Source organism: Nanorana parkeri, unplaced genomic scaffold (assembly GCF_000935625.1).
Source record: "Nanorana parkeri isolate BGI_ZX_2015 unplaced genomic scaffold, ASM93562v1 scaffold260, whole genome shotgun sequence".
Classification (NCBI taxonomy): Eukaryota; Metazoa; Chordata; class Amphibia; order Anura; family Dicroglossidae; genus Nanorana; species Nanorana parkeri.
In genome coordinates, this window is record NW_017306528.1 from 1,383,877 (window position 1) to 1,399,310 (window position 15,434).

The 15,434-nt window shown below is 42.1% G+C and overlaps 1 protein-coding gene across 1 annotated transcript in view; it reads left to right on the forward strand.

Annotated features, from left to right (window-relative positions):
- The first annotated feature begins 25 nt into the window (after positions 1-25).
- The window catches only part of UFD1L (ubiquitin fusion degradation 1 like (yeast)), a 21,522-nt gene continuing 6,113 nt past the window's right edge, over positions 26-15,434 (forward strand). Inside the window, exons 1-9 of the mRNA XM_018556954.1 lie at positions 26-168; positions 496-628; positions 5,490-5,522; positions 5,673-5,794; positions 7,463-7,593; positions 9,015-9,087; positions 10,208-10,276; positions 11,685-11,750; positions 13,052-13,099. Of these exons, the coding sequence (XP_018412456.1) occupies positions 166-168; positions 496-628; positions 5,490-5,522; positions 5,673-5,794; positions 7,463-7,593; positions 9,015-9,087; positions 10,208-10,276; positions 11,685-11,750; positions 13,052-13,099 (678 nt within the window). The 5' untranslated portion in view covers positions 26-165. The remainder of the gene's footprint in view (positions 169-495; positions 629-5,489; positions 5,523-5,672; positions 5,795-7,462; positions 7,594-9,014; positions 9,088-10,207; positions 10,277-11,684; positions 11,751-13,051; positions 13,100-15,434) is intronic.

Here is a 15,434-nt window from a genome sequence, read left to right on the forward strand (position 1 = left end):
GAACGATGCGCATAGGGTGCCGGTAGTTGTAGTGTGGCAATGCTATGTGTTTTCTCTCTGCTGCTGCGCCGTGCTGTGTATTGACTTGGCTTCAATAGAGACACTTCCGGTTGAAGAGAGTGACTCAGTGAGATATTATTGTGAAGTCCCTAAACCGGCAGCACCATGGTAAGACTAAACGGTGATACGGTCATGTTACTGGTCTTTATGGTCCTAGAAGAGGTTTCTTAAGAATGGAACTTTTATTACATAGATGCTATTAGTGGAATGATAACGAATGATAGAGTGAGATGTGTCATGTATAACTCCTCCATGTAGCCTGATGTAAAGGAAAGAGGTAACATGTTGAGATGAGGCCTCAGACAGTCCAGGTTTCAGTGTCATTGAGTGTATTTAGCAGTCTGAACTGGCTGACCCATATATATAATCATTGTATTTGTGCTTATATTGTCTCTGCAGACACGCACCTAACATTCTGTCTACATTCTCTTTCAGTTTTCTTTCAATATGTTTGACCACCCGATACCGAGGGTTTTCCAGAACCGCTTCTCAACTCAGTATCGCTGCTACTCCGTGTCCATGCTGGCTGGGCCTAATGACCGCTCTGATGTGGAGAAAGGAGGGAAGAGTAAGTTCAATGATAAATATATAGACTGCAGTGTCACAGAGGAACCTCGTAGAGGTTGAGGAAATGAGCCGCTACTCCAGTGGTGGGCAAACTGCGGCCCTCCAGCTGTTGTGGAACTACAAATCCCATGAGGCATTGCAAGATCGCACAGGCGTGACTCCCAGAGGCAGTTGCATCATGGGATTTGTAGTTTCACCACAGCTGGAGGGCCGGAGTTTGGCCACCCTACCCAAAATTAGAACAAAAAACTTAGCTGGAGCTGCACATCACACTAGCCCTAGGGAGGTCCCTTGTGGGACAGCAAGAAAAAAAGGAATAACTAAGGATTTTTCTAAAGTCCCAGCATATACTATCCTGTTATAACAGGGATGGCCAAACTGTGGCCCTCCAGCTGTGGTGGAACTACGAATCCCATGAGGCTTTGCAAGATTCTCACAGCCACAGACATGACTACCGGAAAGAGAAGCTTCATGGGATTTGTAGTTTCACCACAGCTGGAGGGCCGCAGTTTGGCCATCCCTGTGTTATAACATCAGCATTGTAATAGGAATACATACTAGAGTTGTTTTTGATAATACAATCAAAGCTTACTTGGAAAAAAGCCCTTTTATGTAGTGGGTGCTGCCTTCCATCTGCCCTTCACTTTCACCAACTTCCTGGACTCCCAGTGTGCTTTGTATCTCTTTCCCTACTGCTTGATGTGATCTCAATTTCTGAAGACTACATAACCCATCATGCATCGCTTCCAGCAAGCAATGATGCCGTTACATTGTTCAGACATTGAGTTGTAGTTCAGAAGGCGGTCTCTGTGAGTGTGGTGACACAAAGAAGTGCATATTTACAGTGATGAAGTACATCCTATTGACATCTTCAATAAGTAAGTTTAAAACCTTCCAGATGGATCTGGTTATTAGGAGTGCGATAGAACTTATGAAAATTCATCATAGAAATACAGATTTATTTTGTGTTTTTGACCAGAGATACCCTAGAACACAAATGTAATATTTTGCAGCTTACCTGTCCTTGATTGAGGTGGCTGCATTAGTTTTCACTCTTCAGGGTATAGCTGGACATGCACTGTTAGAATTTTGATGCACTCACAGGATTTAGACAAAATTATAGCCGGGGGTGGCCCTACTGGCCCCCAAAAAGTTGAATGTTAAATCAACTTTTGTCAAATGAGCTGGCCCAAAAATTGTCGGCCGAAAAGTGACTGCAGCCAATCAGATGTAGTCAATATTTAAGTATTCTGACAGTGGTGGGAGCTGGAATATAGTGGCCAGCAGTGGAGATTCATCCATTTGCGCTGTTTAGCGTGGATTGAGGAATCTGTTAGATTTCTTTTGTTTAGCCCACGAGCTGAATGAAAGAAATCTATAAGTGTATGGCCAGCTGAAGAGAGTTTTCAGCAATTACAGAAAATACCTATTGATCTGGTCAGAAATGGAATGTCCTTGTCACATTAGTCTGCCTTGTAATGCAAATGAACAAAGGCAGACATGTTTGAAGTCCAGCCTGGGTGACGACCGCCCGACGCCCGGGACATGCAGTTTCGGGCGCCGGGCGAGTAGTTTTTATGTACATTTAGCCCGGCTCCGGACAAGCGGAGCTGAATGTACATTGTGGATCCGCCGCCGCTCGTTTAGTACAAGTGGTCTGATCAGACCATTTGTATCAATTTGAGCAGCGCGGAACGTGTCTGCCCGCACCCCCCGCCGTAGTTTTCGGGGTCCCCTGCTCTCCTGGGGGACCCCGAAAACTACGGCACAACGGCTCAGCCATAGGGCCCGTAGGGCAGACGAAGAACGTCTGCTCTACAGGCTCTCTGTATGTTCTCTGAGACCGTGGCGCTGTAATCACAATGTAATCACAGCGCCACCTGTCTCGGCTGTCAGGAACTACACAGAACAGCTGTTCTGTGTTGGAGGGCAGGTTCCATAAAGAGAACCTGTCACCTCCAAACTATCACATAAGAGATTTTAATCCCCTATGTGAGAGGAAGAACATTAAGTGGCAAAAGTAAATAAATAAAAAGTTAAAAAAATAATAAAAGAAAAAGTAAAAAATAAAATAAAAATGAAACCCTGCTGCCCCCGCCATCTGCATGCAAATAAACGCATGCGTTGGACATTCTGCATGTGCTTTGAGATTGCTGCCGCCATTCCTTGGTGGCAGCCAGAATTATCTTACACACACACACACTGTGCATTAAAGGGTAAGTTCATTTCCCAGGTAATATGGAAAAATAAAATTACCCAATGAAATCTGGCCCCGTCTCTCCCAGACCGCCACCACCCTGGCTATACTTACCTTTCGGCGAACAAGCCCTCCCCTCCGCCAGTATGGGTGTACTATCTGTCCCCTGTACTGCTGTCCAGCGCAGTCCTCCCCTATGCATTTTGAATTTCGCTCACAAATTGCAAGCACTCATTGGTCAACGTGGTCAGATGACTGACCAGTGAGAAGCGCTACTTAGCACAGTCAAATATGTTTTGATTTGGGGTGCACCGATACTAGTATCGGTGCCGATACAGAGTATTTGGGCGAGTACTCGTACTCGTACTCACCCAAATGCTCCGATACCTTCCCCGATATTGGAACTTACGGCCAGATGAAAATTTCCTCTGACCGGCAGTGCCGTAGAGGAACATGGAGCAAGCTTTCCGTGCAATCAGGAAGCCCTGCAACCATGGCTTGCTCCACAGATACAATGGAAAAATGAGCGTTGACATGAAGGGACAGGAAGTGTGTTATTTATAGGGGAGAATAAAGGATAAAAAATGGAATGAAATGAATGAGGCCACCACATCTATGGACCAGTAAGCTGCAATATATTACATTCTTTTTTGGAGGGTTTACATACACTTTAAATGCCATGGTGCTAGACAGTTCATAATCATGTTAAATGCAAAAAGATATTGATGTAATTTCCCTTTTTAGTTTAATTAAAATTATAGTTAACCATAACGTAGATGCACTATATTGCCAAAATACCATGGCCACAGGTGTATAAGATCAAGCACCTAGGCATGCAGATGATTCTACAAACATTTGTGAAAGAATGGGTCGCTCTCAGGAGCTCAGTGATTTCAAGCGTAATACCGTGATAGGTTGCCACCTGTGCAATAAGTCCATCTGTGAAATATCCTTGCTACTAAATATTCCGCGGTCACCTGTTAGTGGTATTATAACAAAGTGAAAGCAACTGGGAACAACAGCAACTCAGCCACAAAGTGGTAGGCCACGTAAAATGGCAGAGCGAGGTCAGCGCATGCTGAAGCACAGAGTGCGCAGAAGTCACCAACTGTCTGCACAGTCAATAGCTACAGACCTCCAAACCTCATGTGGCCTTCAGATTGGCACAACAACAGTGCATAGAGACCTTCATAGATTGGGTTTCTATGGCCGAGCAGCTGCATCCAAGCCTTAAATCGCCAAGTGCAATGCAAAGCGTCGGATGCAGTGGTGTAAAGCACGCCGCCACTGGACTCTAGAGAAGTGGAGACGTGTTCTCTGGAGTGACAAATCACGCTTCTCTGTCTGGCAATCCGATGGCCGTGTCTGGGTTTGGCGGTTGCCAGGAGAACGGTACTTGCCTGACTGCATTGTGCCAAGTGTAAAGTTTGGTGGATGGGGAATTATGATGTGGGGTTGTTTTTCAGGAGTTGGGCTTGGCCCCTTAGTTCCAGTGAAGGGAACTCTTAAGGCATCAGCATACCAAGACATTTTGGACAGTTTCATGCTTCCAACTTTGTGGGAGGAGTTTGGGGATGGCCCCTCCCTGTTCCAACATGGCTGCACACCAGCGCACAAAGCAAGGTCCATAAAGACATGGATGAGCGAGTTTGGGGTGGAGAAACTTGACTGGCCTGCACAGAGTCCTGACCTCAACCCGATAGAACACCTTTGGGATGAATTAGAGTGGAGACTGTGAGCCAGGCCTTCTCATCCATCAGTACCTGACCTCACAAATGCGCTTCTGGAAGAATGGTCAAATATTCCCATAGACACACTCCTAAACCTTGTGGACGCCTTTCCAGAAGTTGAAGCTGTTTATAGCGGCAAAGGGTGGGCCAACTCAATATTCAATACTACGGACTAAGACTGGGATGTCATTAAAGGATAATTAAAGCCTCCGGTTTTTTTTGCATAGATCTACTGTTAGCAAGTAGATCTATGCAAAAAGTGTAAGGGAAAACAAAACCTCTTTAACAGAGATTAATACTCACCGTGTCTTCCCTGCGCACTCCGTCCGAAAATGTGAAGATCCTCGGGCGGCCGCAAAACATCTTGGGGCGGGCACATGTGCAGATCACATTTTCAGCCAGGACGCGAGGAGAGACACAAGGTAAGTCTATGGACGCATGCACTCGCATGCAGACACGGTGGGACAGGAAGTGCCAACAAGCTCAGAGGACTCAGCGCTGGATCGGAGACCCGCCGCAGCGCTGGAGGGACAGATGAAAACATCAGGAAAGAAGATCGGATTAAGAAACATCATTCAAGGTAAGTGCTTTAATTAACATTGGGGGAGGGAAACATTTTTTACTTTAATGTCACTTTAAAGTTCATGTGCGTGTAAAGGCAGGCGTCCAAAAACATTTGGCAATATAGTGTATATTATCCTAATGGTATTTACAGGCGTACTGGTTATTAAAAGATGCAGGTTCCACTTATGTTTATTCACTTGTCTCCAGCATTAAATAAAAAAGTACATTGCAGATCAAAATGTATAGCAAGAAGAAGAATCTGTTTTCTCTAATCAGTAATGTGCATGTCTGAATGTCTCTGCTCTTGTGACCTCTGAATATTGCACATCATAACCTTGTAAGCTTTTCACTATAACTATTATCTTTTTCAGTTATCATGCCCCCATCTGCACTGGATCAGCTAAGTAAGTGTCTTCTTTAACTTAGGTGTTTTATTTTGTTTTAATATTCAAAACAGTTCTTCCTTTTTCTCTGTATGTAAAAGACCCATTCTCTTATGTAGCTAATGACTAGTAATAGTTAACTCTGCTCACATGTGGTTTGTTTGTCTACAGGCAGATTAAACATCACATACCCAATGCTTTTCAAGTTAACGAATAAGAATTCAGACAGAATGACACATTGCGGTGTTCTGGAGTTTGTAGCAGATGAAGGGATTTGCTACCTCCCACACTGGGTAAGTGGGGATTAGAAACCTGTTTGAAGTATGACATGTTTCGCACCAACCAATTTCAGGCTGAACTACAGAATTTTCCAGCTTTAGGCCTTGTATATAATGGAGTCACCCTGTGTATGGCTCTGCTTAGTGCTGTCCAAACACTAGGTCTGAAAGAGTGTGTTGTGCCAAGTTGCCTAATACGCATGGTTGCTCAGCGAAACATTTGTTTTGTGGTTGGCCACTTTTTCTGTTACGCTACCTGCAGATTGTAGGTTGTGCCAGATTCTGTAGACAAATTGGCTTTCATTGCTTGTCTTTGGTTGTCCCTTTTACCTGCTAGAGAGCATTTGAAAGCTGCACAGATGCAGTATGGGGCGATCTTTGAAAACTTTGCAGGGAAGCTTATCCCACCTCTACCAAACAACTGAACGGTTATTTTCTCCATCAACTCCTCCCCGCACAACTATCAATTTTGTATCACTTGCCCCTCCCTATTAGATTGTAAGCTCTTATTAGCAGGACCCTTCTAACTATCTTGCCTGGAGTTGTAACTCTACTGTCTCCCTTTTATATTGTAAAGTGCTGTGCAAACTGTTGCTACTATAAATATTTTCAGGAGCAAAATAGCCAGCTCTCCTCAAAAATTGCATCATAAGTTATATGGCTCCTTAAAATTCCTCCTGGCTCCTATGGTGAATCTTTTAAATTATAAATTTATTTAATTTGTTAACAATCTGCAGCCACAATGCCTTAAAAACTGGCTTATTTTCCTGCTTCTGTCACAGTAAGAAGTCCTAAATAATGTAAATGATTATAGTCCATTCCAAATGATACTGATGGGCATACCATAAATGTCCTGGTCTTTTTGTTAACATGCACTGGTTGGCTGGAAGACAGGGAAGTTGGCTTGGTGTTGTGCTGCTCAATACTGTGAACCAGTAACTCACATAGCACTTACACCAGTTTGGAGTGAGGAGCAGGCATGCTTCAGGAGCCGTGGCAACAGACTGGGATCCATAGATACCCATAAGCTGTAAAACTGTTTATTTCACAAATAAGGTACAGCTTGATCATCTTGAAGTCTGACTGAACAAAATTTTTAAATCCTTTGTCAGGCAAAGCACTAACCACATATGTATTTAACTGTGTAATTTGTTTGCCTGGCGTTTCTCTCTGATTTTGTGTAGACACCCTTAAAGATAACAAGTCATGGAAGAAAAATGGGAGCTAACATTACTGTCCTCCTCCTGAAAATACTATTTGTCTGACTCACGCCATTAGTTTGATATGAGCTTCAATACCAGCTAAATGCACAATTGAAATGCATATACGGAATTTGTTTTAGCTGGCAAATAATTTGTTTTGGTAATAGTTGTACAGCTGACCATTTTCTTTTCTGATCTTTTTGGGAGTGCGGAAGCAGCTATACAATTACTGCATCTAGATATAGTTACAGTCTTTATACAACGACATTTGTCATGTTATCTGATCAGCATCTGATTACTACTGTTTAAATATTAAGCTGCTTTAGGAGTAATTTCGATCCCCACATCTACCTGCTTGTCATTAACTTCCTGTGTATGGAAATGTCTGCTTACAGAGGGCACAATGTTATTTGGCTTTTTGTACAGTAAAAATCTGTGACTAAGGGTAATGTTACTGTAATCATTTTGTTTGCCGTTTCAGATGATGCAGAATTTACTATTAGAAGAGGGAGGTCTCGTTCAAGTGGAAAGTGTCAATCTTCAGGTGGCCACATACTCTAAATTCCAACCACAGAGTCCTGATTTCCTGGATATCACAAACCCTAAAGCTGTGTATCCTTTTACTATATCCGCATGGACTGCAAGAACTTCAAAATATCAATATGTTGCATGTGTGCTACCTATTACTAAGAAGCACTTTTGTCCCAACAGATAAACTACAAATTCAGATATATCACATTCATGTTTATTTCTCAGTTGCTTCTGGTACTTCCTCTCCAGCATAGCCCCCCACTATAGAGTATCTGAATGCTCGCACTATAGAGCCCTTGTGCCTAAGATGTGGTCTGCAGACCCTTCTATGTGCTGTCTGCCATGTGCTGGGCTGGGTCTGCCACCTGTTGGGCAACAGATAGGTAGAAGGTGCTGGACACTGAAACGATCTCTGTGTTTCATCACACAACACTGGAATAATAACTGTACTGTTAGGCCGTAGATCACTGGAGTCCTGGCCTAAGGTAGAGGGAGAGAGCAGCGTGTGATGAGGTAAGTGACCACCAGTACTGGGGGTAATTTCTTTGCCTCCAGTTTAATTTCGTGGACAACCAGTCTAATTTCGTGGACAACCAGTCTATCTACAGTCCAAGTAGAGTAATAGCTTCAGGAATAGAGAGAGCGTTGCGGGACCATGTGATCAGGTAGGTGACCACCAATGCTGTGGGCAATTAACTTTCACTAACCCTGACCACAAGCTGCTATTGCGCGACCATCTCAGGTGTCAGGGGTCATGATTGAGGCTCGCTATCATTTTTAAGTTGACCACCACTGGTATAGAGCAGTGTTTTTAATTTGTTTTCAGTCATGGCACCCTTAAAAAGTATGCAAAGCTTCAAGGCACCCCGGTCTAAAATGTAAAAAATGGCAGAGGGTGGGAGGCAGAGCATGCATGAACACAGGTAAATGTTTATCCTTTTCTGAATAAAGCCAACCCTCCCTGGAGTAGAGTAATTCTCTCTGGCCTGCACCATGGAAAGGCATGATGCTGTTTGAAAATTTCAAGGCGCCCCTGAGGAAACCAGAAGGCATCCTAGGGTGTCACGGCACCCTGGTGGAGCAAGGCTGATATAGAATATCCTATCTGAATGTCTACAGTGCCACTGGTCATGCAGCTCTAGTACTGCCTAAAACTTGTTTATATGCTGCTTGGATTTTACTCCATTCTCCTGTGTATAATTATTGATCCTGATGTCATACCCAACTCTCTATGTTGGTGAAAATGGTTTCCATTAACAACCAAAGATATGGCTCTGCAGTTTCGAACTTTGCCACTATAATAAAAAATAAGCATGAGAAGCAGTTGGAATTTTTTATGATGGCGATCCTGTTTTTCCTTATATTTTCCAACAGTATTGGGCTTTTTAGGGGCAAAGCATTGCTTAAGAATAATAATAGCTCCCATATCGCTGTCCTCACAGCTTCCCTTTAAAAAAAAAAGACGAAAAACAATCATCTCTGTACCTTGACTTCATATTCAGATTGGAGAATGCTTTGAGAAATTTTGCCTGCCTTACGACTGGAGATGTAATCGCTATAAATTATAATGAGAAGGTAGTGTAAATCCAGTGACATTTGTGAAATGTATACATGGTAACTTGCAGGAATGAAATGAATGAATGGAAATTCCCCTTGCATATACTATAGCAGAGAGCAATGTGCATAGTGCAGTAAGCCAAAGGCAAACTGAAATCAGACTAGATGGAAAATGCACCTCTGCGCAACTGATTGGGCTGGGAGGGGGAGTGACGGTCACAGTTTTGAGCAGGCTTGGTGTGAATTCAGGTGAACTGGGTTCACACCAAGCCCAGACTCATCACTAGTGATAATTAGGCTCCCTTCCATCCCAGTACTACATTCTGCCCTGTTATTTAGCTGCCAAATGCGCACCAAGGCTATGGCACTTCTACAGTTAAATGACTAGGGTGGGAGTTGATCTTGATTTGGCGAAAAGCCAAGGGGGCCTTGTGCAGTGGGCAGGGCTGGATTCCCTCTCTCTGCTGCCCCAAGGCCACGTTCCTCAATGCTCCCCCCAAACACTCCCCCTCCCCCATGGAGAATGGCAGATCTGCAGGCTGCATACAAGTGATCTCGAAGACATCGCTGAGATCACTTGTACAAAACAAGCAGCAGTTTCCCCATTGTACATTTAGCTCTGCTTACCCAAAGCAGGGCTAAATGTAGAAAGCAACTACCCGCTCGGCGCCCAGAACTGCATGTCCTGGGCATCGGGAGATAGGAATTCTACACACCTGCTGCCCCTCTACTCCCTGCTGCCCCGAGGCCGGGCCTTGGTTGGTCTTGTGGGAAATCCGGCCCAGGCAGTGGGGGCGAGGGATCTAAGTGCTGCAACAGGGATACATTTCAAGACTAATACAGTTTCCTATCGGCATCTGTGGAAGCCTGAAATGCAACAATATGTTTACCTTACACACATTGTAGGCCACAATAGAATCTTTTTAACACCGTAAACTAATATATTAATAATAATAGCCATATACATTTTCCTTGTATGCAGTATTTGTCTCCATGCCCTAGTATAAATTAATTAATAAAAGAAAGGGACATTTTTAGATGCTTTTTTTTTTCCAGTAGTGTTTTGGTACTCATGTAAATTTCAGGGAAATTGTAAAGTACTTTTTGTAACTGTAATTGTAAACATTTCTGGTTTCAGATTTATGAACTTCGAGTCATGGAAACAAAACCAGACAAACAAGTATCCATCATTGAGTGCGACATGAATGTAAGCTTAAGAATTAAGTTTGTAAGATATAAGTTCATTTGTACTTGGGTAGTGTTTCATTAATACTGGTGATAACAGTCTTTAAATCTGGTGCTAACTTGTCCTTCCATTCTACTATGAATACTTCCCTAGCATAGAATACCAATCTTATCAGATCTTCAGAATCTGGGTCCATTACGTGGTTTTGACGTATAGCAAACAAATAGTTTTCTGGGTGGTATGGTAGATTGCAGCCCAGTGTTGTCATCTACAGGGAGTGTATTTGTTGCCAGTAAGATGTCTGTTTGGAACATGGCCAAAAACATGATTAGTGTCCCTCGGTTTTGCAGCACTTTTAGCAATTGATTCCCAATTTCTACATTTTATAGTCTGTAAATAAAATAGAATTATGAATGAAGATCCTGTATGCTGATAACTGTAGAAAAGAAGGTTTTCTGCTGTGAACTTTAGGGATGGATTGCTTCACAGTGGATGCAGCTACAGAGGTATGTAAGGACTTGTTGCTTGTTAAAAATATGTACATTCTTGAATGTCTGTAACTTGGCCACAGGTTCACTCTAAAGAGAAACATCACCTTTATCTTTGAAATGACAACAAATACACCTTTAGAAATGTTTAGTGATGGCAATCTAAGAGATACTTATAGATAATTGAAGGCTTTTTATTCTTTGCATATCTTATTTCTCTTTTCCTCCCCATTCTTCTCACAGTGCCCATTTGTACTAAGGGCCGATTATTATATCTCCTTTTACTTCCTGGAACTCTGGCACATGTAATTAAGACATGTGACTAGGACATGTGGTCATACACATCATGTCAGGGGAGGAAAATGCCTTTCCCTGAGATCTCCTGAGATTACAGATGAGACTTCCCAGCAATGCACTGCTGATGTAACCAGGGTGCAGCACTTAGGCACATTACATCACTAATGCCCAAGAGGACCAGGAAGTTTTAAAACAATAATTGTAAGTAAATCAAAACAAGTTTGTTTAAATAATGATTTAGGATGATTTCAGATCAGCATGCAGAGCTGCATGCTGATGTGATTTTTATTGAAAGGGGGTAAAGGTCCAGATTAAGTACTGCAAAATGGTTATTAGGTGCCATTGGAAGAAATGGTCCTTATTTAGTTTTGACTGACTGTTAAACGTTCTGCATGCTGGTTTTCAACTGTATTCATTATTTTACTATCTCCTTGTACAGTGCGGATTTTCGGTTAAGCTGTTTATTTGGAGCATTTTTTAATGATAATCTTTCCTAAACTGCTATGATATGAATTTTAAATTCTATGGTCAGTGATGCAAATGAGTGATTTTATATAGATAAAAAACAGAATTCACATGTTGATGTAATGAGTTATCCTAATCTTTTAATAGAAATACATTTTAAGCAATATATTGTGTTTCAGGTGGATTTTGATGCCCCGCTGGGTTACAAGGAGCCAGAAAGACAAACACAGCAGGAAGAGCCAACTGTAAGATTACAATGCTCCAGTGAATGGAGATATACATAGATACCAAATATAAGTTTAAATCTCAACAAATTAAATATGTAACTGAATGCCTTATACTTTGCAATAATGTTTTGTTCAGGAAATGCCTGTATACATGTTAAGAAAATAAAAGAGATATATAACCAACTAGGGATGTTCAGATACCAAGTACAATACTCGGTACAAGTACATGTACATATACTTTTACAGCTGAAGGACTAGACTAGAGAAAAATTCAAAGGTTAGGAGGCAGCTGTCATTTTTAAGGATTTGTGCATCCCCATTTTATTGCATTATTTAAAGGAGAACTATGGGGTTAAGGCTTTTCCCCATAGTTCTCCTTAGGGTAACGGGAGGACACAAACTAGCATCCTCCCGTCAAACACATTGTATAATATTGCAAAAACAAAAATTCCAGTGCTTTTTATTCCAGCATTAATTTTCTATGGCAAAACATCCCAAAGACTAACCTCTCTTATGGTAAAGAACCGTTTCCTAAACAGATTATAAAATCTTTAGTCAATAATGTAACTGCCACCCCTTTGTACAATTCTTTAAAGTAAATTTTTCTAATTTTTATACTAATGTTTAAATATATTTAAACATGTTGAATATAGAGTGTATGAAAGCAAAAAAAAATCTGCTGTAGTTATAAAGTACCTAAAGGTATCTTTACATACCTGCGGCAACCTTCTAAATCCTCCTGTCAAATCAAAATAAGCCCCTTCTCACCCCTGCCGATTCCTGTTGACCAGAGAGGCTGCTCATCATAATGATGGTCCTATAGAAATGTGGGGGCTGAACCTAGTAAAAGCTGTTAAAAGCTTTGTCAGAACTGCCAGGAACTGTATTCAATTAAAAAGTGTGTCGTGTCTTAGATTTTTACACATTCATTTTCTTCTGCCTTTTAACTGTCGCCGTTTTGTTAAGATCATTTTATACGTCACTCCTCTGATGCTATATATTGCTATTAGTAAAAAATAACAACATCACTATCTGTTTTATCTCCAGATCATTTATAAACAGATTGGATTTGATCATGGTTTTGGGTTCATTTATATTCAGAGTGCATCATTTGCATTTCCAACATCTATTTTAGTTACCCTTCTATACACACTGATCATGTTACTTAGGACCTGACTTGATTATTGTCTTCAAACATCTATAATATACGCATAGCAGTAATAACCATGTTTCCTGAAATAAAATTGTAGATCTATTAACACTGCTTAAAGTGTAAATCCTTGAAGCTGTATTTCATTAAATGTTCCATTTTCTCCTAGGACATTGAGGCTGATCACAGCGAGTATGTTGCAGATATAGGGTTCAGGGTGAGTCTTGTCATTGAAGTGTTTTCAATAAAATGATGACCTGAAAAACATAGCAGTCTCTGCTTTCTAGCATGGGTGTAAAATCCTTTTACTCATGGGTTGAAGCAGAGTGATAGGTACTTTCTTTCCAGGATACCAGACCATCAGTCTTTTTTGTACTCATAGGGCTGCTCTGCCTGTATGGAAGAGGTCAGCTCTGACTTTGGATACCCATGGGTTGTGTTAAAGGAGAGTTATGAGGTGAGTGCTTTGCACTCAGCCTCATAATCTGAGCCGACCTGTGACAGTGTAACTGTCACAGGTCGGCTCAGTAGATCGGGAAGTGAGCGAACACATACCGTCGCTCGATCACTTCTCGATCTATCCCTGCAGGTGAGCCGTGACAGGGTAGTGACTGGATTCCCCCCTCCCCTGTCCAAACCTCCAGCGCTGACTGGCGGAACGGACGGGGGAGTGGGCAGGTACAGCTGGCCCTGCCTCTAGATAGGCAGAGCCCGCTGTCACTCACGCAGCTGGGCGGATCCAGACATAATTGTCGGGATCCGTTTCAGCTGAGGCGTCTCAGTATACCGCGAGCTGCAGTTCGCGGTATACTGAGCTTTGGGTGACGGGAGGACGCTAGTTTGTGTCCTCCCGTTACCCTTTGGAGAACTATGGGGAAAAGCCTTAACCCCATAGTTCTCCTTTAAGTGGAAAAAGGCTAAACAGTTCTTGGCTTCTCAGTTGATTCTACTATTGTCTACCGTATATACTCGAGTATAAGCCGACCCGAATATAAGCCGAGGTACCTAATTTTACCACAAAAAATGCTCTGCGAGGTAAGTAAGAAGAAACCTGACTCGAGTATAAGCCGAGGGGGGCATTTTTCAGCACAAAAAATGGGCTGAAAAACTCGGCTTATACTCGAGTATATACAGTAATTAATCTGGTTATTTAACAGGAATTGGGCTAGCATTCCAACTACATATTAAGGTCATGCAAGTTTAAGTCATACGTCAGAAAACCGATCCTGGAAAATATACATTTAAAGCTAGGTATACACAGTTAGAATTGCATTCGAAAACAGTTGCTTTTGAAACATTTATTTGATTCTTTAATGGTGTCAAATCAACATTCAATTTCAGCCGTAGTGACAAAAAAAATTGAAGGATCAGGATGTAATATTTTTCACAAACACAAGATTCTAACAGTAAATGTGGTTTTTATCCAGGTAATTTAATTAATTCCAAAGTTGAATGACAATTGTCAAGTCACTGATGGCTTTATTGAATGTTCTGATGAGATTTTTCGGAAGATGTTTGTTTGAAATTCTAACCATGTATAGCCTGCTTTAGTCTTTATGGTGAAGCAGTCTTATTGCTTAGGAGACACTGATAGACCCAAAGATTGACTTCATAGGAAAGAGAATTTTCAGGTAGACAACTGCTTGAAATTTGTTTTTTATTTTTCAGGTGGTGTGTCAAAACTGCACTCTGGGCTTACAGCAAAAATAATTTAGATTGTTTGCTATTTATTATATTGGAAGAATGCATTATGTATGTTGAGGTTCATACAATGGTCCTTTATTATAAACTCCTCCAAAAAATAATGCACACCAGTATTTCTGCATCCCTTTAAGTCTGGGGCGCCCACTATTTTTCGTCTGGAGATCTACTTTTCAAATGACGAGCTAACTGAGATCTACCAACGAAAAAACACCTGCATTCAGGGGCGTGAGGGGGCGTGGCGGTGCATTGAAGTCAATGTCACCGCAGCCAGGCTCCGCAGGCAGGCCCCTCGCCCACAGTGCGATCGCCTGCATTAGTGCCTGTGTTCCAGTCCAGTGCGATCCGCAAAAATTCTGCGAGCACTATTTTTGCAGATCGCACTGGACCGGAATGCAGGCGCTAATGTGCCTGCGTTCCGAGTGCGGGCGATCGCAATGTGGATGATGCCATTGACTTCAATACAGCTCCACACCTGAACGCAGGGAGTCGGCCGACCTACATTCCAGTGCGCCCTACATGTCCCGGCGTCCTGTCCTCCCGTGGTGCTCGTGTGGCCGATGTTGCACATGGGGTGTCCTGTACCTTTCCATCTGCAGTGTCTGACACATTCAGCCGGCAGCCGCACAAGCACCACGGGAGCATAGCCGTAGCCAGCTCCTTTTGCGCCTGAGGCAAGAAAAAAAAACGTTTTTTTAATTTATTTTTTACTATTTTTTATTTTATTTTCATTATTTTTTTTTATTTTCGTAATTTTTTTTTTTACTCTTGGGGGGGCTTCGGGGAAATATTAGGGGTCTAAAAAGCCCCTTGATATTTCCCTTTTAAAATAGAAAAATAAATTGAGGACA